The sequence below is a fragment of the Leptosomus discolor genome, chromosome 2 (assembly GCF_034619465.1).
Source record: "Leptosomus discolor isolate bLepDis1 chromosome 2, bLepDis1.hap2, whole genome shotgun sequence".
Classification (NCBI taxonomy): domain Eukaryota; kingdom Metazoa; phylum Chordata; class Aves; order Leptosomiformes; family Leptosomidae; genus Leptosomus; species Leptosomus discolor.
Genome location: NC_141392.1, coordinates 125,371,945 through 125,398,024, shown reverse-complemented (window position 1 = coordinate 125,398,024; position 26,080 = coordinate 125,371,945). Strand labels below are relative to the sequence as shown.

Sequence of the window (26,080 nt, the reverse complement as noted above, 5' to 3'; positions counted from 1 at the left end):
ATGGTGCCTAGTAAGGCCTTTAAAGTTTTATTTCTATGTTTTCTGCTTAAGTTTATAAACCAGAAATATAAGCATTTCAGCATTAAACTCCTCAAATACTATTGAAGGAGCCCAGGAAAGATCATGGTGAATTCCGAATATTTTATTTTGAAGACCAGAAGCGAGATGTCTCCAGTAAGTACTTAAATTAAGTACTTAAAGATCTCCTCAAACAGTATAATTGATTTTATTCTTATAAACATTTCAGAACAGGGCCCTTCCCTTCCCCCCTGCTTACACAGCTCACAAACCCAAATCGAACTGTGTAAGAAATTTGGTTGACAGAGAAGGGCGTGAAACCACATTCCTGCAAGGCACTGTCGGGGGAGTTGGGGGCAGGGAGGGGAGGAAGGAAGGGAGCGTTCAAACTTTTTATTGATCGCAAAATTGCGCTTTACAATTTTGGCCAGTCAAAAAGATGAAATATTCCGGTTTAAATTTTGCAGCAAATCTGTTTATTTGTTTGGGTTTTTTTTTGTTTGGTTTGTTTGTTTGTTTTTGGTTTTTTACCCAGTGTCCCTTTCTCAGAAGAACCATGCTATTAACTTTCATCTTCAATAACCCATGAAATCTAGGTCAGGCATTGCCATTAGAACAATCTGACTACATTAGCTGCTTGTCTAACCATTTCAATTACAAAGCACACGCATAGCTTTCCCTAGCAATCATTAAAACGCCCCTTTAAGTATTTCCTTAAGACTCTCTATTTTGCTGCATGATGCTTAAAATAGTTTGGCAGCAGTTGGGGTGCTTCAGTGGTCAGACAAGCATTGACCACACAGACTGATGTTGCTTCGCTGCTGCATCGGTCGCACTCTGCTGTCTCTGATGCCGGCTCCTTGGGCAGAGAATATAATTTCATTTGTAGAGTGTTCAGCACAGCGAGGTGCACCAGCATGGTTCGCACTTGCAGGTAAGAGTATTTATATCTCAGTTGCAAAGGACAGCCTTCCCACTGATACCAGCGTGAGGTTTTTTTCCTCATCTGAGGAGCAGCCAGTGTTTACTCCAATAAATACACGGCTTGGGAGGATCCACTCTACAACACAGAAATGTTTTTCCAAAGCATCTACTGAAAACTTTTTTAAAAAGACTAACAAGAGCACATGACTCATGCGAGGGGATTTCTGGGTCCACAGAAGCCAGGATTTTTCTTCAATCTGACAACAGTTTTCAAGAACTAGGAATGACACTGCAACTGCAATCCCTCTCCTGCGTAAAAAAGATGAAGTTTATCGGGGAGTTGGCCAGGTATTTGCTTCCAAATCAAACCTTAACAGCTTGCACTTTGGGAACCTCCCTCACTGCACTAATTAGCTCCAGAATAGGATTAATTCATTATTTGAATTGCAACTCTGCTGTACAGGCAGCTGAGAACGCTGTTACAGTGATACACCGAAACTCACAAAACACCCATTATAAGTTGGGTAAAGTTCTCTTGTATTGCAGCTATTCAAGCCCGGCCAGACTGTTCGATAAAGTTTTATGTATAAAACCGTTGTGCTGATTTCACTGGTTTCTTTAATGTTAAGGAAGAAAGGTAGATGAATAAATAGTAAGCCAGCCCTTCATTAGCAAAGACAGCGTATGCAAATTACCCTGGAAAGGCTGGGCTTGCATGTGATCGACACACACAGAGTGGAAAGAAGTAAGTTTAGTTATTTCTAAGACTAAACTAGCCCAGACTTCTCTAACACCAAGATTACTGTGAAAACAACTTGAAATGTAGAGATCAGAAATTATATTTTTAATAGCAGCCAACAGCAGAACATGCAGGGGCTTCTGCTTAAAAAGTGAAACCAAGATGTTTGTGCCAATACAATATGATAAAACCCAGAAGTTAAAGCACTGACAAGCTCTTTTGCTACCTACACATAACCTGATGCCACTCTTAAAGCCTCCTCTTGAAATAGTATTTTTGACCTAGTACTTTCATCTAAAGATCCTGAACAAAACTAAACAAAAAGTGTTAGATCTTGAGGTCTCCTGAACTCTACTGGTTTCTCATATGACAGATATTCCCACTGTTAGAATACATTTACTCGGCTTTGGCATCACAATTAAAAGTTGAAAGCTAGAGAGAAAGATAGCCCACCATCTCATGGCTTCTACAAACTGGCCTCTCTAAACGAATAAATCCCTCCTTTGATCTTTAATTAAAAAAACGTTTAAATTTTCCCCTTTCAAAATAAAGCTTCTCTTCAATGAGCTTGTTTGTAAAAAATCCAAAAGCCCCAAACCTTTTGTTGGCACTTAACATAGCTGGATGTTCAAGACACAAAGAAGGTTTGCTTGAAAGAAGGCAGAACAAAAGTGCGCTTCTATTTATGAGCTGAAGCATGTGCTGTGTATGGCCATCGTCATCGGAGCTACAATGCATCAGACAGGTGCTAAACAGGAATGTCAGTCTGCTCGCTGGATTTGTTTAGAAATGGGACAGCATAACTAATTCTAACAACAACGCTAGAAATTCGTTAGGAAAGTTTCCACTCTGCTTGCTCAGACTGTTACAGCCACATCAGGAACCCAAGCACACATGCCACTGGAGCAAACCAAAGCAAGCTGCATGCTGGTTTTGTTCCCGTCTTTACAGAGAGCCCAAAAGCACTTGTTTAATTAAAAACTCAGTGTAAATACATAGAGGCAGAAACAGATTTAATCACTAAGAAAGTCTTAGGGCAAGGAACACTGTGAAATGAGGATTTGTTTTACTGTAGAAAAGCACAGACACTACTTCTGTTATGTCATCCTGGTTTTTATGTAGCCCTCATGACAGTCCTATCTGATGTCCAGTATCTGCGACGTTTAAACCCGGGAGAAGAGATAAATCATTTCACAGTAGTTATGCTAAAAGGTTCATTTTTCTCAGTGCTGTCTTTTAATGAAGGCATGTAGCATCAAGGAGTTACAGGAGTGGAGATTTTATTTCACTTAAGCATTGAAGTCAACTTTGTTTTCAAATCTCCTTAAGGAAAGCATCTTTTTTTAATCTCCACACCTCTGTATAACCTGCAAGAAACTTTTTCTTTCCACACGTGCAGTTAAATCACAGGGATGTCAAACGCAAACAACATCTAAAAACATCGCTAAGAATGGGTGGGGAAGCAAAGCACAGTATTCAAGACAACAAAATCTAGCCAGGACACCTACAAAAGCAAGGGGACAAAAAAAGGCTGGTGTTGCCAAAAATACGTTTCTTCCCAGATTGTATCCTTCTACTAACAAATATCCTGGTTGCTCCTTGATAACAATGAAACACAGTACAAGGTAAAAAAGGGAACTCAGTTAGCATTTCTGAGACATGGTTATGAAACATCCTGGCAATCAAATGATGAAAGAGAAAAATGTCAACAAAACGACAGATCACAAAAATTAAACTGAAGTCAGCTACATAAGACACCTAATTCAATAATCCTTTGAAATCCAAGTCAACCAAGACCACTCAAGCTGTAGCAGGCAAGGGGGGAAAATAAAAGACAAGCCACCTTTACTAGCAGGCCAGCTTTCTGCAGATAGAAGTGGCTACATTAGCGTTGCCATTCATTCAGACAAGGGAAGAAATTCAGATGATGACTCTATCTAAAATCAAACTTGCACTCCCAAGAGTTTTTTTCATCAGGCTACCATGCTTTACAGCCACTGTACCTAAGAGGTGGGAAGAACAACAAAACCAAAAGCCTGCCTTTTAATTTGACATATGTAAAAATCTCATTTAACAATTTGTTTTTCACTTAGACCTCACAGATCTTCATCCAAGTGCCATCATGATACACTCTTTTTTTCCCCTCCCAAAAAATAATACCAAATGGAGCCCTATTCAGAACACCAAATGATTTAACTGCTCATTTCACATGAAGATGATGTATAAAGTCTTCTGACCTGCTCCTCAGACTGTAACTGGGATAATGCTCCGCAATTATAATCCACTCTGCTTTTGTCAGCAGAACAGATTAACAAATATATTAGACAATTAGGAAAAGGTAATAGCCTTCATCAAATCTTCAAAGCTAACCAGGCCTGCATGTAAAATGCAGATGCATGTGGCAATAGCCCAAATTAAATTAGCCCCAAGGTTGTGTGTGAAGCTGTATGTAAACTGACCCATAAAACATAATGCCTTTTTTTTTTTTTTTTAAAGTTCCTTATTCTTTAGGCCATTACAGGTCAGCAGAAGAGAGGGAACATATTTAGTCTGCAGAGATGCTAATGGCTTACAGCCAGCTAATTTTCCAAAGACAATTATGGTTAACATCAAAACCAGAAAACGAGACAAAAGAACAGCGGTTTATTTCATTGAATGGGACTCTTTGCCCCTTTTCCTCCCTTTTATTTCTCTTTAAAAAACCCACAAGATCAGAATACTTACTTTAAGTAACCAGGTGAGCACAGAATCACGATAAGGAACAAATTTGTTCTTGTTCTTGCCAGCAGCCTGATCTGCCAGGGCAGAAATAACCAGCCCAAGAGTTGTGAGGGATCTGAACAGAGAAGACAAGCAGTCATTAACAAGTGCAAATATTCATAAGTCAAATGCATATTTAGACAGTCACTTTCTCTCCAAAAACGAGCTCCAAGGAAAAAGTTCCTAGCACAGTTTTGATCATTTTTCTCTCACAGCAACTCTGCTCCTTGCTTTCAGTATGTTTTCAGCCTTAATAATCACATCTTCGCACACAACGATGTGGTAGTGGCAGGAACACAAGTACAGAATGAAAAATGCCAATCATTCTAAGCAGGCCGAGATCTCATTCAGACATCTAAGAGTATTGTATGTCAAAAAGAGAAGTCGAGAGAAGAGGAGAAGAAGAAAACCGGCTACAGGAGCTGATATTGACTTTACCCTGTTTTACAAGCGTGCTGTATTTAGCAGTCATGATTGTACTGCTGAAAAAAAGGAAAAGAAATAATTGCAGAGTCTTACTTGTTAATGTTGCTTCCTTCTTTCAGCCTGTCTCCTGCAGCACCAGTTTTAGTTGCCCTTTCACTACCTGCTAAGTCCACCAGGCTCAGCTTGCCCACCTTCTCACCTGACGTCTGCAGAAGGAACCAGAGAACAGCTACTTAGTTCACTCAAATTAAGTTACATAGTTTGATGTACCTTCAAACAAGAATCAAGCTTTATTTCTTGGTGCAGAGTCTCTGCAGCTGTTCCAACGCCTTTGAAAGTCATCAGGCTTGAAGAGTATTCTGTGTTAACTTCAGAAACAACAGGAGGATTTGAAGTGAAGTCAGATACACGCATATCTTCAAGAATTCTCCAGAGGCGAGGAACACAGAGCACATTAGTAAAATGTTAAACCAAGGAAAATCCAGAGGTAGCACAGGCCAAGGAGTAACAAAGACAGACACGGGGTTTACAATCCCATCTTGAAAAGAGCCTCCTAAAAAAAGCTGGATTTTATACCAGGTTTCCTCGTTTTTCAGGGAGCAAGAACGAGCATGACAAGAAGCATGTTATAATTTACGAAAATCATTGTAACTGCAAAGTCTCCTCTATCTTCAACAGCCTCCTAGAAAGCAATCCAAGCTATGCACTTAAACCTGTAGCACAGATTTTGTTACAAATCTTTTTATCTCATTTGTCCCCAAATGACATTCTGAAAAACTCCATGAATTTCATACGTCAATTTGAAGTTGAAGAGCTAAATGTCTTTGAGAACAGTTTGCTCACATCATGCTCTTCTGCAGCACCTATGACTAGCATCTCAGTACCACAGCTGCAAAGTGCTTCGTTACGCTAAATGAATGGGACAATTAGAATCAATATGCTTTCAAAAATGTTACTCTAAGCCTCTCAAAATATAGTGTGATCATCAGGCCATACTGAAACATGTCATTTCCAGGACTGAAAGGACCACCAGATGAGAAAACAGAGAAATCACACAGTGGTCACTGGAAGATGCAGAGAAGATGGACAGTCAGAACTACCACCTTGCACCCAGGCTGACCACAACCACAGAAAAAACATGTATGATAAGGGTGCAGTTCAGCCACAGCAAGAACAGAATAACAAACTATGGCAAATCAAGGAGTTCACGCAGTATGACTGCTGATTTGAAGCGCAAAGGGAAAACAAACCCAAATAGAGAACAAGGAAAATTGTTTGGAGAAGATGACTGGTGGAGACTGAGAAATGAGGAGGAAAAAAAAAATAAAAAATCCAAATGCTCATTATGCTTTAAATTGTATTCAATATTTAGGCACATACATGCCTTAGATTTGCTTTGTAGACGCTCAAAATTTCCCCAGGGCTTTGAAGACGTTAGAGAATTGCCCAAGCACAGAATCTATCAGCAAAGTTTAAAGACTTTTGGTATAGGAGACCTATTTCAGTTTCAGCTTATCACCATTTTCTGTGAGGGATTAAATAATATTAACATAAATGTATTTTACAACCCCCTCCAAGGAATATTTACATATAAGGAAACGTAAAGAAAAATACTTTCACATTTAAATGTCTTTCAGATATTCTATATATATATACACATAAAATATTAATATCATACAATGCAAAACTTTTTAAATTAGTTTTTCTTTTTATAATTTTATACATATTTGCATGAAATAACCCCTCAAAGGAGATTACCAGGTGTATACTCGGGTGTTCTATTTTTCATCTGCACGTTATATCTTTAGTTTCTGCTCCAAGTCTGTACTACACACTGCTGCTTAAAAGAAGTCTTTCTTTAGTTTAGATTCTAGGATTAGGAGATCCTTCCTGCACCCTCCAGCAGATCTGCTGCAACTCGGGGCCTGCATTTTTGCCTTCCATTTCAAAAAAAAAATCCCACATTTCCACTTACAAACCTATAAAAATTGATTTCCCTACATCAGGGTACAGGCACACGAGCGTTGCAAGCACCTAGCCGTAGCTAACCCGATGAGCACTAGCAGTGCACAAGGGCAGGAGACTGCAGCAAATGACCTCCTGAGGTCCCTTCCACCCAACATTTCTATGAGTCTATGACATATATTAAAGTAAGACACACATTCAAGCTTGCCATTTGGACCTCGTAACATGCTTTACTTACCCCTGACTGTACATCATAAAGTGTGTGGGTGAGGATAATCTTGAAGACTGCATGGGACCGACTGCTCTCCTCATTCATGTTGGTTGCAGCCACTGTTCGAGATTTGTTGCCCTCAGACATCAAGGACTCGATGTCCTAGATACAATTTTCACAGCCATAAGCATATCTACATTAACGTTCTTTTCCATTATCTTCCAAAACAATCTCATTTTGATAAAATACAGCAGGTATTTTCCCACTACCTCTCCCACTGTTTCTTCATAAAATGTGAGGGAAAAAATATTGTGATCTCCGCCTTAAAGACTAGAATCACACGATGCTGTGACATGCATATTCATCCATTACCTCTACCTAGATATTAAATTATCAACAAAAATAATGCACCTGGCTGCACATAGCAATACTCAAAAGCAAAAAAAAAAGCGAGGAAACAGCAACTCATGTTTGAACACCAACATTTACCCCGAGTTGTCAAACACACATTCTTGAAATCTGTAATACTGACATAAGGCTCAAAGTTCTACAAAACAGAATCATACTGAACGGGTCATTATTTTCCTCCAATATATAAGAGCTTATAAAGTCCTCCACTATGTTAAGTTGTGATGCTTGAGAAATACACTGCTCCCCTTAACAGTTTTACAGCAACCCCATCAAATAGTTAAAACCTTAGTCTTTGGTTTAACTTTGATTTAAGCATTTCTAGCTGGATGATGTTAGAAAAACCCCCCAAACAATCAAACAAAAGAACACTGCAGACCACTTGGACTCTGTATGCTGCACGACACAAAGCTGCTGGGCAACACGTAAAGGTAAAGCATGCAATGTGTCTTGCCTTAACAGAAACGACCAAAAAGAGGCAGATGAATACCTGGAGAGAATGCAATAGGGAGGACTGCACCATTTTCATGTTTTGCTTAAGATGACAGAATTCCATCCCATATTTACTCATTTCTCCCGCTGTACATTAGTGCTTCTTCAACATTAGGGCATTTTGTGAATGCATAGAGAAACATTTACCATCCAGCAAGCAAATTTCATGCAATGTTCTCAAGTATTTGCCTTGTAAACAACCACTAGTTCATAGTTGCAGTGTGCTACTGGTAAGTGAAATTACTAGGCAAGAGCATGACAGCCAAAAAGTGACAAAATATGGTACTGAAAGCCCATCCTCGTTCTGTAATTAATCACAGACGCAGTGTACACATCTTAAGTTTGGGAGGAAAGCTTTCATTAAACAGCTGAATTACTTGCAGAATTATTGAATAGCACAGGATGACAATGAGCTTCTGCTCTTAATTCTGTTCTCACCAGTCATCACAACACAACAACCCTACAGCTCTCTTGCTCTAAAATCCATGTTACTGCTGTGGCAATTATAGAATCATAGAATGCATTGGGTTGGAAGGGACCTCTAAAGGCCATCTAGTCCAACCCCCCTACCAAGGACATCTCTAACTAGGTCAGGTTGCTCAGAGCCCCACCAAGCCTGACCTTGGATGTCTCCAGGGATGGGGCTTCCACTATCTCTCTGGGCAACCTGTTCCAGTGATCCACCAATCTCATATTAAAGAACTTTTTCCTAATGGCCAACCTAAACCTACTCTTTTCTAGCTTAAAACCATTACCCCTCGTCTTATCACCACAAACCTTTGTGAATAGTTCTTCCCCTGCCTTCTTACAGGCCCCTTTCAGGTATTGGAAGGTTGCTATAAGGTCCCCCTGGAGCCTTCTCCAGGCTGAACAACCCCAACTCTCTCAGCCTGACCTCACAGGGGAGGTTCCCCATCTCTCTGATAATCTTCATGGCCTCCTCTGGACCTTCTCGAGCAGGTCCACGTCCTTCTTGTGTTGGGGGCTCCAGAGCTGGACGCAGTACGCCAGGTAAGGTCTCACCAGGGCAGACTAGAGCAACAGAATCACCTCTCCTCGACCTGCTGGTCATGCTGCTTTTGATGCAGCCCAGGATGAGATTGGCCTTCTGGGCTGCAATTGCGCACTGGTGGCTCAAGTCCAGCTTCTCATCCACCAGCACCCCCAAGTCTTTTTCCACAGGGCTGCCCTCCAGCATGTCTTCTCCCAGCCTGTATTGATACCAGCAGATGCCCCAGCCCAGATGCAGGACCCTGCACTTGGCCTTGTTGAACCTCATGAGGTTCACCTGGGCCCACCTCTCCAGCCTGTCCAGGTCCCTCGGGATGGCCTCCCGTCCCTCTGGCGTATCGACTGCACCACCCGGCTTGGTGTCACCAGCAAACTTGCTGAGGGTGCACTCAATGCCACTGTCAGTATCACTAATGAAAATATTAAACAGCACTGGTCCCAGTATGGACCCCTGAGGGACACTACTTGTCACAGTTTTCCATCTGGACTTTGAGCCATTGACCACTAATTAGGAGTAGCTTAATAATTTTGTCCTGCTTAAGGGAGAGTACCTGAGTGTTTAGCACGTCAACACAAGCCCTTCATAAAACTGATCCTTACCTTGTAGCTAGCAACAGCTAGTTTGGATAGGCCATCTACGTAAGGACCGTAAACACTGTGTTCTCTAACTTTTAACGACTGACGGCTTCTGGTTGGGAAAAAAAAAAAGTTATTTATGAGCACATGACTGACTTAAGACAACATTTACAGAAAATCAATTTCTCACTGACAGATCTCAAATACCGTAATAAAGCACAGAACAAGGACTATAACGCAAACAAAAAAACCTTATGTCTACATGTAAAATGCTGACATGGACATTTTTGTCACTTCATAAAAGCCAGCATTAGGGTGAGTTTACTCCAAGCTTTTAGTCTTACTACTTCATTTTGATTTAAAATGAAAGGACACCGAGATCAGGAAGAAGCAAAAGCCATCCTACACGAACGCCTTAGATAGGATCTATTAAGGCAAACTGGTTATGTAAAGGAAGAGTGTATGACAACATATTCCAGTGCTGTTGACACACAAATTACTTACCCTTTTGGGTCAAGAAGATCTCTGACTTTCTCATTGTATATCTCCATGTAGGATACTTCCACTTTGAAACTCTGCTCTTCATTTTCCTCTTTCTGTGCTCTTTCGAAGAGTCCACTGCAAAGTCTAGGGATTAATCCAGGCTGGTCAGCAGTACCCATCATCGTGTATGATTTTCCAGATCCTGTGTGATTGAATCTACGGTTAGCGTACGTGCAACAAAATTTCTCGCCGTGTGGAACATGGAAAGGAAGTAACAGGGAAGAGGTAAACAAAAGAATTTGCATTTCAGTGAAAGATAGTTGTGTGGTTTTCTATTTCAAAGCATCCAAAGCATGATTTAGCTAAAGACTATTTAATTAAAGGGAAAACCAAAAGAAATGTAGTTCAAACTGACAGAGAAGGCTTTTTCAGGTAGATAGATGCTGCAGAATACAACCCACTAAGATCCACATATGCGCCATGATGAGAAAAATCAGTTGCACAAGCGTATTCATTTTTGCATATTACATTTAAAACGACAATTAAGGATTATTCTAACTGCAGAGGCAGAAAATATGAACGATGCACTGAACTCAAGGACAATCACAATCATTCCAGAGATTATAATCTAAGATGTGCAAAATAGGGGTAGCCAGCAGCAACAGACACAATCCTGTTCCTCATCCTGTCCACCTCGTATCTAACGTTACAAACCACTTATCTCCATTACAAGGCATTTCTCCCGAAACAATGTCACAACAGCCATGAAAAGAGTCTCCAGTCAACAGTATTTTGCACTTACACCCAGAAGGGACTTACCAGTTTGCCCGTAGGCAAAGATGCAAGCATTATAACCTTCAAAGGCATTCTGAAGGATATTTTCTCCAAGGCACTTGAAAACAACATCTTGACCTAAGAAAGAAAACACACAAGCCAACATTGCAACAAAGCATCAGGTTCCTCCTGCCCCTCGATTTGGATCCTTCAATAATTATGTAAAAGCGAACAGTTAAGTGTTTTCCTGCTGGCTTTGCCCAAATAACATATTTAGCATGCAGTAGTTGCTCCCTCTACAAAAGCAAGACCATCAGCCAGCAGACATGCTCCAGATTTAGGCTACTGTAAAAATCAGAAGCTGTGATTATTATGCATATACCTGTACGTGCTTAAAACAACATCCTATCGATGTTCATACTCAGAAGTTCTATCAGCAGAAAATCTACTACCAACTGCAGAATTTAATCCGCTGGTGAATGACACCACCTCCAAATACACTCAACCTGTACATTTTAATAACTGTCAATCGATTCTAATCTAGGGCAATTAGTAGAGCGCTAGATAATTTAACTGTGTCTATAGAAGACAGTAAACAGTACCACGAGGAGATTTTTGTGGGGAAGGAACCACAACTATGTGGGAGATTATGACAGTACAACACATGCCTTAGCAAAACACAGGGCATATCACTTCTTTTGTAAGTGAATTAAATCCGTCGAAAAGTTTTTCAGTTCCTTTTGTGAGTGGAGAAAGAAATGCTTAATATATTCGGGCAGTATCTATTTAAACGAAACCCCTATTTTCAGAATTTCTTTTTCAAGCAGAACTAAAGTCTGAACAAGACATGGCAGAACTTTATGGACTGAGAAGTCCACTCAAATATGTTAATGACCCTGAAACCTCTACCTTTCTCTGATTGACTGAAGTCCATATTTTTACATCCAAGTCCACTCAGAATTTCACGCAGGCAAAATTCCCCCTCAAAATGACTGATAGCTCTGCCTAGCTAAGCACAGCAGAATGGGTTTGAACCAAACACTTCCAGAGTATAACAGACCGTAAGGTAAGTGACATGGGCGCCTCCATTAGTCTGAGAAACAAAAAATTTTCCTTCCTATGTAATTTTTATGGCTGAAAGCGTCACGTTTTTCTCAGTTCCTCACTAAATTACTATTCATTAGTTATTTGTTAAAGAAATTAAGATCTAGAAGCATATGCATTTTTGATTTTTCTTGTGATTTTTCTTTAAAAATAAATTTAAACACGATTCCCAATTTTAAAAGCTAACAAGTATGAAAGGAATAGATCACAAGAGTGGTGAGTTCAAATATCATAGAATCACAGAATGGTTTGGGCTGGAAGGGACCTTAAGGCTCATCCAGTTCCAACCCCCTGCCATGGGCAGGGACACCTCCCACCAGACCAGGTCGCTCCCAGCCCCATCCAGCCTGGCCTTGAGCGCTGCCAGGGAGGGGGCAGCCACAGCCCCTCTGGGCAACCTGGGCCAGTGCCTCACCACCCTCACAGGGAAGAATTTCTTCCTTACATCTAATGTAAATCTCCCCTCTTTCAGTTCAATACTGGTACCCTCATCCTATCTCTCCCCTCCCTGATGAAGAGTCCCTCCCCACCTCTCCTGCAGCCCCCTTTCAGCCCTGCCAGGCCGCTCTAAGGTCTCCCCGGAGCCTTCTCTTCTCCAGGCTGAACAACCCCAAGTCTCTCAGCCTGTATAAAATATATTTCATATTTTCCCATAACTATTTGGCAAAATATGTCATAATAATACACAGAAATCTTTCAATTAAATACACTACACATTCTCACCAGACCATATGAATTCACATACCCCTATATGAAATTAGGCTTTCTTTAATACTCCATTATTAAGTTCTAATATGATGCCAAACTCCCATCAGCACTGCGAAACATGAAATTACACATAGCAATGCCCCTCAAATCCTGAAAAGAAACAGATTTGATGCTTTTAAAAGGATGGACTTGGAACAGCATTTTAAATAAAGCTGTAAATATGAATAACCCATTACTGAGATGGCTTTCTCAATTTCCTGCACTGCAAGTGGGCAGCAATGCCTATTGCTGTTATCACCTTTAGAGAAGAGAAACAGGATTGATGGTAGATTTTCCTTTTTCTTTCGACGAGTAGTCACGCAGGGGAAGGTACTTCATACCATATGGTCTGTGCCCTTTAGCAAATACTGTATTTTAATTGGATCATTCGCACTTGGAGACAACAAGCACAAAGCTGCAGTAAGTATTACCTGCATATTTTTCTTTGACAGATTCATCCATAGACCAAAAGCAGTGATCGTAAGCAAACACCTGTAGGAAAACAACCAGGAGGACACCTTACAAAAGCTGTGGCCAAATCAAACACGTTACCCACACTTTGACAGCACTGTATTATGTCGGCTAACATCACGCTCCTCAGGGCCATTCTGAACATAAAACACGTCCCCATTTTCTGTGAGTTTCAAGCCCAAACAAACACCTCATCTCCCTATGCGCAAGCCTTTTCCTTGTTTTTATTTGTTCCTTGGTTTTATTTCTTCCTTTCTCCTGTGTGATCCTATTCCAGGCTCTCCAGAAGCTCTCCATGTGGCGACTGAGTGGATGTCAAGGCGCTCTCCTTATCTCCCTTCAAACCCATCCTTGCAGTTCGTTTTTTCACAAGACTTCCTACTTTGCAAACTGACAGATGTCCCCTGGCTGTTTCTGCCGACCATCTCCCCATGTCTCTTGTCTGCATAAATTAAAAACACGCCTTAGGGTAGGAACTTCTTTCCGTACAAGAGCTGTATGTATTTATATACTGCTGACAAACAGAAGCAGTTGTCACCCAAGTCTAATACTTGTAAAGAACAATATAGGACAAACCAGTTTTATCACGAGAAGAGTAGTACTATAATATTTTTAAATAGGCAAGTTTCAGTTTTGTGGTAAATCCATTTAAAGGTCCACAGGCTCCTTTCACCATGAAAGCTGACCTCCAGTAAGACAGTGCATAGCTTGGGACTCACGTTTGCAAAAACAACTCCCCTGGGTATGCATTCACGAGGGGAAAAAAAAAAAAAAAAAAAAAAAAAATCAGGGTAATATCTGCCCTACATTCACATGGGCAAAATTTTCTCTGTAGGATACAGGAAAAGGGAAGTGCCTGTGTTGCTCTTTGGCTGTGTATTTCTCCTCCAAGCTTAGCGAAGGCTGCTCTTTCCCCTTTAGACGATCTGCATTGCTATAGCTGACGTTTGCATCATTTCAGATCACGCTGGCAGAGCAAGCACCCCACGCCAGCGTCTCACATCCACCTTCTGAACCCTCACCCCATTATTTCTGGACACTTCTTTTTATCTGTTAACACGTTTTCGTGTTCCATTTTAGTGAATCCTGTTGTCAGGCACTAACCACGAACTAGCATCTGCATCAGCAAACTCCGCATTTCTTAACTAGTAAAGACTGCAGGAACAAAATACGTTGCATCATATCTATATTAATAACCAGAAAACCCTAACAAGAAATACTGAGTCTGTAGTGAATTACCTCAGTTATAGCACTTCCTAACAGATCATAGCATGGAATCTGAAAAATCATTTAAGGACTCATGGAGCAATAAAGCAAATCTTCCTGAAATATTCATACTAACTGAAATCATTAGAAAAATTAAGCATAAGTCAAAAATCCATACTATGAACACACCCAAACTTACTACCTACATTTATGAAAATGATTAGTATAGAAAAATCCTTGAAATTTAAATAACTTATCTTCGAAAATACACTGCCTTTTTTTCCCTATATTAAATTAATGTCCCAGCACCAAAAGATAAAGCTGGTTTGTTTACATCCTCTAATTGAGGAAACAGCCTATTTAAATCAAGGGGTTTTTGTTCTTTGAATTTATTGTACAATTAAGCATATTATTTTAACATCCCACACCTTCAGAGCATTTAATAAAACATCGTTGGCTATGTCGCCATACCAATAAAGCTGAATCCTGATGTGCTAGGATAGAGATAGATATCTGCATACTAAACACAGAGTCACAGGATCATAAGCCATAACAACAAAATGAGTTTGCTTTAACGCAAATACCAGAAAATGCTTTTAAAAGCCCACAAATAACAAGTTGTCTTCCATTCACAGTCTGTAATGCTGAGTATGGATGTTCTCATTTGTTCCTGTGACTCATTTTTTGGCACAGGCTGTACAGTGCTCTTCTCCAGCAAGGAGATGCTTTGAGTTTCTTACTCAACAGCTGATCAACTACAGAGCTGTTTTTCAAAATGCTTTTAATATTTGGATAACCCAAGACTGAATAAGTGATAGGACAATTTTCACACACTGATTCAACGTGCAATAAAAGCCCTTACCTTTGGTTGGGTCCTACTGTTCCCCGAAGCATCAGGAGCAGAAAGGATTTGGTACAGCGTTGGGGTAAGAAAAAGATAGACAAAAGAAAAACAAAGACCATCATTTTTAGTGATTTTAGCTTAATTATCATTAACACTTCATCATTGGAACGCTGTATCTAAAAAGTTCACGTCTTTCCTCAGATCTCCCCTTGCTTACAGATCTCAAGCCATTTTATAAACCAACACTCATCTTTTTACAGAAGTAAGATTTAAGATGCTGCTCTGAATAAGCTGATTTTCAATTCAAAGCCACTGATTTCCCTCATGCTGCCACCATCTCTTCTTCATTCTCTCCCAGTTTGGTTTTTTTTTTTTTTTCTTGTGACACCTCCCTCTAGTTTTGTGGGTGTCACTGTCTCTTAAAAACAAAGCACCCAAGCAACGTAAAAATTTCCAAAACCACTTGAACAGGAACTTCAGGAGAGTTAGTCAAGAGGAAATTCCAGAGTCCAACCCTTGGACAGGCCCCACTCAGTTCTCTCACGGCTGCTGGGACAGCAAAGCAAACATTTGTTTCCCTAAAAGAACAGGCAGAGAACAGCAATTTCTTTAATATGTCACATGCATAATTTAAAAGTTTGTTTGGGTTTCTGGGGGGTTTGTTGTTGTTTTTCATTGTTTGGTTTGTTTGGGCTTTTTTTAAACAACAAACACAAAATTACTGGAATGACCTTTAAAACAACAGCACAGCATCAGTCAATACCCCAACAGAAGGTTACGCTGCCTCCCCACATACAGAGGACTGAAGAAATGCACCAAATACACAACAACGAAGAACCAATCTTCTCCTTGACCTGGACCTTCCAAATGAGATTAGGAAGCTCCTGACATCAGTAACAAGAAAGTCTTGTGACAAGCATCACTGATTTCTTTTGAACAGAGCAGGGGAAAGACAAGGGAGCCATATAAGATTACTCTCAGAGTTCTTGCTGCTCATACGGGCTGAGAAGCGAGTTTAAAAATAGTAATTTCTCGGCGTTGTCTCTCAAAAATTATTATTTATTAAGCAAGTCCATCACCTCTTTTTACTCATGCTTGGATCTAATATGCATATTTGTTTGACATAACAGGAACGACAGTGACTTTGGATGGCAGTCAGCGTGACCTGCTATGCAAGATTAATATTTAATCATAGAATCATTAGGTTGGACCTTTGAGATCATCAAGTCCAACCGTTAACCCAACACCACCATGCCCACTAAACTATGTCCCAAAGTGCCACATCTACATGTTTTTCGAACACCTCCAGGGATGGTGACTCCACCACTTCCCTGGGCAGCCTGTTCCAGTGCTTGACAACCTTTCTGTAAAGTTTTCCCTCATGTCCAACCTAAACCTCCCCTGGTGCAACCTGAGGCCGTTTCCTCTTGTCCTATCGCTTGTTCCTTGGGAGAAGAGACCGACCCCCCCTCGCTCCAAGCCCCTCTCAGGCAGCTGCAGAGAGCGATCAGGTCTCCCCTCAGCCTCCTCTTCTCCAGGCTGAACACCCCCAGCTCCCTCAGCCGCTCCTCACCAGACCTGTTCTCCAGACCCTTCCCCACCTTCGCTGCCCTTCTCTGGACACGCTCCAGCCCCTCAAGGTCCTTCTGGCAGGGAGGGGCCCAAAACTGCCCCCAGGATTCGAGGGGCGGCCTCAGCAGTGCCGAGCCCAGGGGCACGATCCCCTCCCTGCTCCTGCTGGCCACCCCATGGCTGATACAGGCCAGGAGGCTGTTGGCCTTCTTGCCCACCTGGGCACACTGCCGGCTCGTGTCCAGCCGGCTGCCGACCAGCACCCCCAGCTCCTCTCCCACCGGGCACTTTCCGGCTGCTCCTCCCCAATCCTGTAGTGCTGCGTGGGGTTGGTGTGATCCAAGGGCAGGACCCGGCCCTTGGCCTGGTTGAACCTCATGGCATTGGCCTCGGCCCATCGCTCCAGCCTGGCCAGGCCCCTCTGCAGCGCCTCCCTGCCCTCCAGCAGATCAACACTCCCACCCAATTGAGCATCATCTGCAAACTCACTGAGGGAACACTCGATCCCCTCATCCAGATCATCGATAAAGATGTTAAACAAGACCGGTCCCAATACTGAGTGCTGGGGGACACCACTTGTGACCGGCCACCAGTTGGATAGAACTCCATTCACCCCCACTCTCTGGGCTCGGCCATCCAGCCAGTTTTTAACCCATCTTAGTGTGCATCTGTCTAGGCCATGAGCCACCAGCTTTCTTAGGAGAATGCTGTGGGAGACTGTGTCAAAGGCTTTACTAAAGTCCAGGTAGATGACATCCACAGCCTTCTCCTCATTGACTAGGCAGGTCACCTGCTCGTAGAAGGAGATCAGGTTGGTTAAGCAGGACCTGCCATTCATGAACCCGTGCTGGCTGGGCCTGAGTCCCTCATTGTCCTGCACGTACCACGTGAGCACCCTCAAGATGAACTGCTCCATAATCTTCCCCAGCACCAAGGTCAGGCTGATGGGCCTGTAGTTCCCCAGATCCTCCTTCTGGCCCTTCTTGTAGATGGGCGTCACATTGGCAAGTCTCCAGTTGTCCGGGACCTCCCCAGTCAACCAAGTCTTCTGATAAATGATGGAGAGTGGTTTGGCCAGCTCCTCTGCCAGCTCCCTCAGTACTCTTGGGTGGATCCCATCCAGCCCCATAGACTTGTGGATGTCCAGGTGGCAAAGCAGGTCTTTAACTGCTTCCTCCTGAATTACAGGGGGTTTATTCTGCTCTTGGTCCCCATCTTCCAGCTCAGGGGGTGGATTACCTTGCGGATTGCTTGTCTGACTACTAAAGACTGAGGCAAAGAAGGCATTAAGTACCTCAGCCTTTTCCTCATCCTTGATGACAATGTTCCCCTCTGTAGCCAATAGAGGATGGAGATTCTCCTTGGCTCTCTTATTGTTGTTAAGGTATTTGTAGAAACATTTTTTGTTGTCTCTCAGCAGTGGCCAGTGAGTTCTAGTTGAGCTTTTGCCTCTCTAATTTTCCCTCTCCACGACCTAACAAGCTCCCTATACTTTTCTTGAGTTACCTGCCCCTTCTTCCAAGAGTGGTAAACCCTCCTTTTTTCCCCCGAGTTCAGGCAAAAGCTCCCTGTTCAACCAGGCTGGTCATCTTCCCCACCAGTTTGTCTTCCAGCACACAGGGACAGTCTGCTCCTGCGCCCTTAAGACTTCATCCTTGAAGAACGTCCAGCCCTCTTGGACTCCCTTGCCCTTCAGGACTGCCTCTCGAGGGACTCTCTCAACCAGTGTCCTAAACAGCCCAAAGACAGCCCTCCAGAAGTCCGTGGCTGTGGTTTGGCTGACTCTCCTTCTAACTTGACCAAGAATAGAGAACTCTATCATTTCACGGTTGCTAAGCCCAAGACGGCCTCTGACCATCACAATTCCCACCAGTCCTTCTCCGTTTGTAAACAGTATGTCAAGTGAGGCACCTCCCCTGGTAGGCTCCCTTACCAGATGTCCCAGGAAGTTCTCTTCCACACACTCCAAGAACCTCCTGAACCGTTTCCTCTCTCCTGTGTTGTATTCCCAGCAAAAATCTGGTAAGTTGAAGTCCCCTACGAGGACAAGGGCTAACGATTGTGAGGCTTCTGCCAACCACTTATAGAATGCCTCGTCTGCCTCTTCCTCCTGGTTGGGTGGTCTATAGCAGACTCCCAGCAGGATATCTGCCTTGTTGGCCTCCCCCCTCATCCTTACCCATAAGCACTTGGCCTTGTCCTCACAATCAAGTCAAGGTTAAGTCAAGGTTACCCCCGTAACAGCCATGGCAAGGGGCCATTCAAGTAAGCAATAACAACATGACCACTTTCCCCCTGCCACCTGGCTAAGTTTGGATAAAAACTCTCCCAAGGTCCTTAGCAGCATGCTTCGTGCAGACTCTCAACTGTCACTGTCGCTCCTGGGTGGGTCGTAGATATGGAGGTGTATTGAGGCAATCTTCTTCACCAGAGCTTTGATCTACACACAGAAGACACCAGAGAGCCCATCTGGATTACACTAAGTGAGATGCAAGAGCATTCTGTTGGCTTTCTGTGCTCTGAAATGCTGGTGGAGCATTTTGCTGAAGGACTTGAGTGGAAACTGCTAAGTGGCTTTTATGGGTGCTCCTGCTTGCCAGGCAGGCTTATTCCTATTCCTACAGGAAGATCATTTTTGTTGTAAAATAAAGAGAATAGCGAGCCTGGACTCTGAGTTTGAATTTAGCACTCAGAGATGTGACACTGCTCTTAATTCAGCCAGCAGTTACGCTCCTATTTCCCAGCCCAGTTCCAAGGCAGGGTTACATTGCCACAATGCAGTTGATCTTTCCAGCCCTCAGTGCAGGACATACTATTGAGCATTTGGATTAAAGCAGCAATAAGGATATAATCTCAGAAGTCCTATCACATATACAATTTTAAGAGGATGGATTATGCTGGGCTATGTAAATCGTCAAGCTTAGTTCAGACTAAAAGTCTTAAATTAAGTATCTCATTTTCTAAAGAGCTACACAAACACAAAACATGTCTCGCAGCCTCACTTAATCCAACCATGAGCAAACGGAAGCCCTACATCCAAGAAACCCAGCGAACAGCATTTAGGATCCAGCACAGCTATTCAGAGCTGTAGTTTATTCTGCGTACTTTGGACCAAGAAAGAATAAATTGGGTGTTTCTTTAAGGACAGCATTATGGGTTCACACTGTACTACACAGCATCGCGCTGCGCACGTATGAACCCGTTAATGCTGCAGATGGGTGCTGAGATAGCTGGGCCCAGAAACCCATGAAAGAATCCAAAATCCTGTGGGAAATGAATAGAGATGGGGATACAGCACCCCCAGCAGCCTGCTGAGCTACCAGCACACACTGGAAGCACTGGGTGCTCAGAGGAGGCTCCATGCCCAAGTACGGTGCGTTGCTACAGCCCATCTCGGAGGTGATGAAGACGTGAACACCAAGCAAGAGCATCACCTGCAGAGCAGGGAAGTATCTCCTACAAAAAACACGGATGACAGCAACATATGCCAAGAACGTGTCCTATCGTTAAGGCTGGCATTAACAATAACAACCCCAGAGGATCCCAATATTGACAACTTGGGATCATAATGAAGAGTAAAGAATCACAGGTACTTCTAAAGCAGAAAAGACCAGGGACAGCTGTGTCCCCTGCAAACTGCTCACCCCAAAACCCATGTCCAAACTAGTGTCTGCAAGGTAGAGAGTGACAAGGAGCACACAGCGAAATGCTCGTTGCAGGACTCAAAGCAGCCATCCAGCAGTTTCCCCAAGGACGCTGCCATTTCAGAGGTGCAGGCAGGACTTGCTATCATTCCTCGGCTGACAGCCAGTAATTCACATCTATCTCAAATGCAGCAGAAATGTCCAGGACAGGAAGAGAAAACTTATCTTTTAGCTACTGAAGGATGTCACTAAGATGTTTTCAGCTACATACTTTCTCTTGAATCCAGACTGACAGGACTTTCCTGTGCCAACTCCCCTCTTTTATCTTTTTTCAACTCAATGTCGAACAGAAGTAGGGGGAATCTAATATATCTAGGGTTTCCAAAACTAAAAAAGGAGAAAGAGAATACTCTAAAAGAACTGCCTATATTTATTACTTCTATTTGTTGCAGCCAAGTGAATATATATGCTGTTTTGAGAGTGAAGGAAGACACGCAGCCCTGAGTAATCACTTCTTTTTTAAGCTTGCTCTTACATGGTATAAGCTTCTTGACGAGGACACGATTGCTTTCCTGTAAAAATGCTAGTGGTTTCACAGATCTCCAGCACAATTTAAACACGGGATAAAACCAGAGCAGTTCCCAGCTGAGACCATCAATATGTGTCCAAGACCACTACTGCTTCTGTTTTCTTCAAAAAATAATAGAATCTCCAATAATTAAATTCTATATTCAAGCATAATAAACTACTCTATTCAGCAACAGTTATTAGTGTTATTTTTAACAGCTCAGACCAGTTTTTCTCTGGCTTTCCACATTCAAAAGGAGAGGGCAGGTATAGTGACCTTAAGCATATTTGAGATTTTGCGAATCTTGTGGGGAAAACACCACAGCAAATGAGTAGAAGTGAAGCATCATTGGGAAGAGGCGAGGACAGTTCAGACGTTATCCAGCCTGTCTGGCTGACCCAACAGCTCAGAGATAGCAGCCAGCTGGCAAATCAGCACATGCTCTAAATCAGTCACAGCACATCCTGCTTCTTGCCTCAGTCAGAAATAGGCAGGTTGGGCAAATGGGAGGAGAAAGGTGGGAGGTGACAAGTCAGAAAGCAGGGAGAAGAGGTATAGAGGCTGTAGGACATGATCTGACAAGCCAAGCTTTTTTTTTTTTTTTTTTTTTTTAAAAAAAAAAAAAAGAAAAAAAAAAGAAAAAAAAAAGAACCTTTCCTATGCCAACAGTGACCGCAACAACACCCAAACTATAAATTTGGCCGATACTGCTCTGTGGCACAAGGCTACGCTGGATTTACAGAACTGAAACACAATATTTTACCATTTTAGAAGCTTGTGGAACAGCAAAATACAATAAGAATTTGCAGGTTAAAAGAGAAGGGTAGAGGGAACAATTCCAACGATAACTATGAATTAGGAAAGTCTCAGCAAATCTCCAAAAATTCTTACTGCTTTCCACTTCCAATCTTCCATAACTGTTGCAAAAACAAGCATATCAAATTCCAGTGTAATTAGTGCTATTTTATGTCCTTCAGCAGGAACAGCTCAGCACAAATTCTAGAAAGTAGCTAAAAATGCAATGGGAAACACATACTGGTGGGGGAAAAACTACTTGGGGCTTAATAGCAGAAATGCATCAGTGTCTCCCAGCGATGATTGTAAGACCACATCTTTATGCTCCAGCTGAGTTAGTTTGCCTTGAATCAATTCGTATTCACATACATTTTATTAAAAGTAAAGTTGGCATCACATGTCACAGTAATTTACCCTTCAGATGCAGGAACAGCTCCACTTTGAGCAAGTTCATGCTTCTTAAAATTTGTACAGATATAGTCCACACCACGGTGTTTCTGATCGTCCTTAAATGTAGTAGCAGGTAAACTGTTCGTACTCCACACCCACAGACTCTGGTGTAACACTCACAATCGTGATGCCCCCCTCCACACTTCCAAGCAAACCTGGAAGATAAAAGCTATGCTGTAACTACCTCTTCACTCTCAGTGCACGTGGGAATATCAACACAACAGGACAAACAGCCCCAGATCCGGGCTCAGTTTCAAGTCAAAGAAACTCCAGGGTAGCACCTGAAGGACAAATGTCCGATGACCTCCAGAGGTCTCTGCCGACCTCAGCCATTCTGTGATTTTTATTAATAATTTGTTGCAGATAAAAGCAGCACAACAGCTATGCTAGGTTCTGACACGACCTCACGACTGCATCATATATCAGCTATTCTCTGGAACCAAATAACTAATGCTACCCTGGGCAGAACTGATTGTCCCCACCAATCTGTCTTTCCTTCCTTTCCCTGGTTAAATACACCCCAAACAGCACCTGTATGAAAACCCCTGAACTATAATGCTCCGTTTCTTTTGTGGCTTCTGTACAGCGTTTTCCCTTGCTCCTTGCCACTCACCTGTCCTGAGCTTCCCCACTCAAACACAGCACGGTAAGGATGCTTGGGAACACTTCAGAAAAATCTAATATCACACTCACAGAAGCTTAGCGCAGAGTTTTACTAAGTAAATGTTTGAAGAGCGATGGGTTAAAAGTAAGGGCTTTCATGGACTGAAAGGTTTTTCAAGAAAACTCATCTTTCAAACAAGACCTTTGAGTTTGACCCCTAGCTATATCCCAGAGGGTAAATACTGGGCGTAGATGGAGCTGAATACCAGAAGGACCTGTGCATCGCTCGCCCTGTCGCGCCATCAGTACCTGCCTGTAACGCGAGGTGGGATTTAACAAACCACTTCTTTGGCGTCTTTTATTTTGGAATAACAGCGCTTATGATTTGCAAGTTTATCTTCCACCGTGAAGAAGCAGATCTATCCTCTACTGTACTACAGGAGCTTCCTAGTGTGAAGAAGCTGATAAGTGGGGTAGGAATTCCTGAAGAGCTCCAGCACCAGCAAGTCTCAAGGCAGACAACTTCAGGCACACAAGATAAGGATGTAGGCAGAAAAAAACATATCAGGAAGATCTTGCATTTGTTTGAAGTTTGGAAGCCCAGCCATCTTTCTGAAGCAGATCCTTCAGTTGGCAGTATTTTTTTTTTCCTATATGAACGAATGATTCAGAAGAAGGTTTTCTGAAGAGCCATCAGTTAGTTAGAAAAGACACTGCAATGTTCAGAGTTTTATTGTTTAAATTTCAGCTGCAGAATTTCTTTCCTGGCGTTAAAGCCAGCCAATGGTGAAATAAAATGTAGACAATAAATTTAATTATTATACTAGCACAAACATGATTGAAAGACAGCAGCATGACAACTGATAAGAAACGGTAGAATTAATTGAGAAGCTGTTTCCTCTCTTTCCACGTATCAGATAAATAGAACATTTTGCTGCTGCTGCTAGGTATACAATGAGAGGAAATGTCAACTAAATCAAGTTTGATCACTTCAGGCTTCTTTATCCTACAATACTTAGCAACCCATTTTCCCAGAGTATTTCAGCAGGTAAAGCGCTTAAGGTTGGTGGGTTTAACAGTCTATAAATATTCTTTCCCCATTTTTACACACAGACCAAGTGGTATCAAAATGCTGAGTCACCCCAGACGCCAATTTCTGGATGACATCTTCCAATTAATACGATTCTTAGAGTCTCGATTTTACCTCCGTAGCAACATTGAGCTCTTTGGGAGAAAACCACGCTGCCCTGTGTGAGCAGAAGCTTTTTTGTAAGCAGAAACAGCCTCTTTAAAACAAAACTCCCAAATACGTCAAAAAATGTGAAAGAGCATACGCAGTTCAAAGCCTAAACTTGTGTAGCTAAAAGGAACAAAAGTAATCACTGTTACTTGGAAAATTCCTTCAGTGCTCCGAGGCATTCCAGGCATAGCTGGCGGTTACTTAGTTTCTACTGACAAAACTAATTTTTGCCAGCTCACTCAAAAAAAAAATAAAAAGCCCCCAAAAACTCAGGCTTAACAACAGCTTCATGGGTTTGGGGTGTTTTCTACTTGGAACTAAATTTTCTGTATCGTTAGTACAATAATCTGCTTAGTCCTGACCACATTCAAGTGGTGCATGGATCCCATAAAGCTTGTGTTATGACAAGGGGATTACAACTTTATCCTTTTGTTTGTAAACACTTCGATGTCAGGACACTATTGTGCTCTAGAGAATGTCTGGTGAACAGCCAGTACCCAAACTTTCAATTACTATTGTGAATTTCAATATTTTTTAATAGAGCCTGCTGTAGTTACCTTTTATAACCATGGGAGGGAGGAGAAAAAGCCCTCTTACAATTCGGCAGCCTATTAAGTCCACAGATAGATCTCCAGATGGAAACATGACTGTCCCAGCCCTTTGGCATAAAACCTGCTCTGCCTCTGGGCCAACCGCACAACCAGCTTTAGTCACAGGGGATCTCCCTCCAGCCCAGGAGCGGTGCGATGAGCTCCCGAAAAGGCAGACAGGGCAGCGCGTCCCTACGTGTGCGTAGGTGTACGGGAACACACACGATGACCTTGCTCTGCAGCATCAACTCACGCAGGCATCCGTACACACAGCGTGCTCACCCAGGAAAACCACTAGCTTAAGGCAAGCCGCTAAAAAGCCAAGTCAGTGTCACACAGGATTAATCCCAGAACGATCTACTGTTCGCTATGGAAAGCGCAGGGTTTACACTAAAAGCAGGCATTAAAACGCCCGCACAAGCCGTAGACACAGGATAAATCGAGAGTTAGAGACCTCGCAAAGGAGAGCCGTACTGCAGGCTGCCGAAGCATACTGGAAGAAAATGTCTACAACCGGTAGAATAGCTGGCGGGATAATTGTGTAGAAAAGCCTTCCTACTCAGACATAACTACGCGTTGTAAAGAGACTTCAACAACGGTGTTTTGCAGAAGGGGAAACACAGTCTGTGTTTTCACGAGGTACCTTTTTCAGTGGCACAACCGAGTCCGTACAAACAGTGGTTGTGTGAGAATAACTGCTATTAGAATTACTTCATCATATTTATAATCAGAAAAAACAACAACAAACCCTCAGCAGTATGACTGTATGAACAGCAAAACAAGCTCAACAGGTCAGGGTCTGACATCTTACTTGGAATTCTTCAGGATTATCATCGCAGCTACCCCAAGTACCGTGGCACCGAATCTGACTCTGTAGTTCCCTTCTTCCACAAAAAACCTCAGAAAACCCTTTTGGCTGTGATATTAGAATCTCATGGCTACTTTTTTTCTTCTTACTAAACTACTGCCTGAAAACAGACACATGCAGAGCTTCTCACTCAGAAGTGACGGTTGGTTTTTGGTCTTTTTTGTTTGTTTTTAAAAAGCATTTTACTTTCCTATTAGATGAGTCTCAGCCTACCCCCTCCACTTTCCCCAAGCCACAAGCTCCTTATTTCCAAGAGTATCCAAGACTCCCAGTTCAAGGTTTTGCTCACACTGTTAGCCTAGTTCCCGTCAATACACAGAATTAATCTCTAATTAATGCAGAAACTGTGCTAGGAAGCCCCAATTTCAGAACAGCTACAATTCTGATTTTTTTATTATTATTATTTTCTGTGAGCAAGTTGACAATTCATCAGGCAATCTTTATCAGCAGCTTTCTTCAACTCTTTGAGATCAGATACACCAGGCACATTCACAAATCAATGAGAAAATTATTTCAAACACAAAGAGAATTTTCACCATAAATGTAATACTTTTTTTTTCCTCCTTTCTGAGGTCTTTCCAACATCAAATA

The 26,080-nt window shown here is 42.3% G+C and overlaps 1 protein-coding gene across 1 annotated transcript in view; it reads right to left on the bottom strand.

Annotated features, from left to right (window-relative positions):
* Positions 1-26,080, bottom strand: part of KIF13B (kinesin family member 13B) — a 128,972-nt gene that overhangs the window by 60,391 nt on the left and 42,501 nt on the right. Inside the window, exons 3-10 of the mRNA XM_086460354.1 lie at positions 15,178-15,193; positions 13,070-13,130; positions 10,833-10,925; positions 10,035-10,215; positions 9,555-9,642; positions 7,071-7,205; positions 4,961-5,073; positions 4,406-4,517 (exon numbers count right to left, since the gene is read on the bottom strand). Of these exons, the coding sequence (XP_086316480.1) occupies positions 4,406-4,517; positions 4,961-5,073; positions 7,071-7,205; positions 9,555-9,642; positions 10,035-10,215; positions 10,833-10,925; positions 13,070-13,130; positions 15,178-15,193 (799 nt within the window). The remainder of the gene's footprint in view (positions 1-4,405; positions 4,518-4,960; positions 5,074-7,070; positions 7,206-9,554; positions 9,643-10,034; positions 10,216-10,832; positions 10,926-13,069; positions 13,131-15,177; positions 15,194-26,080) is intronic.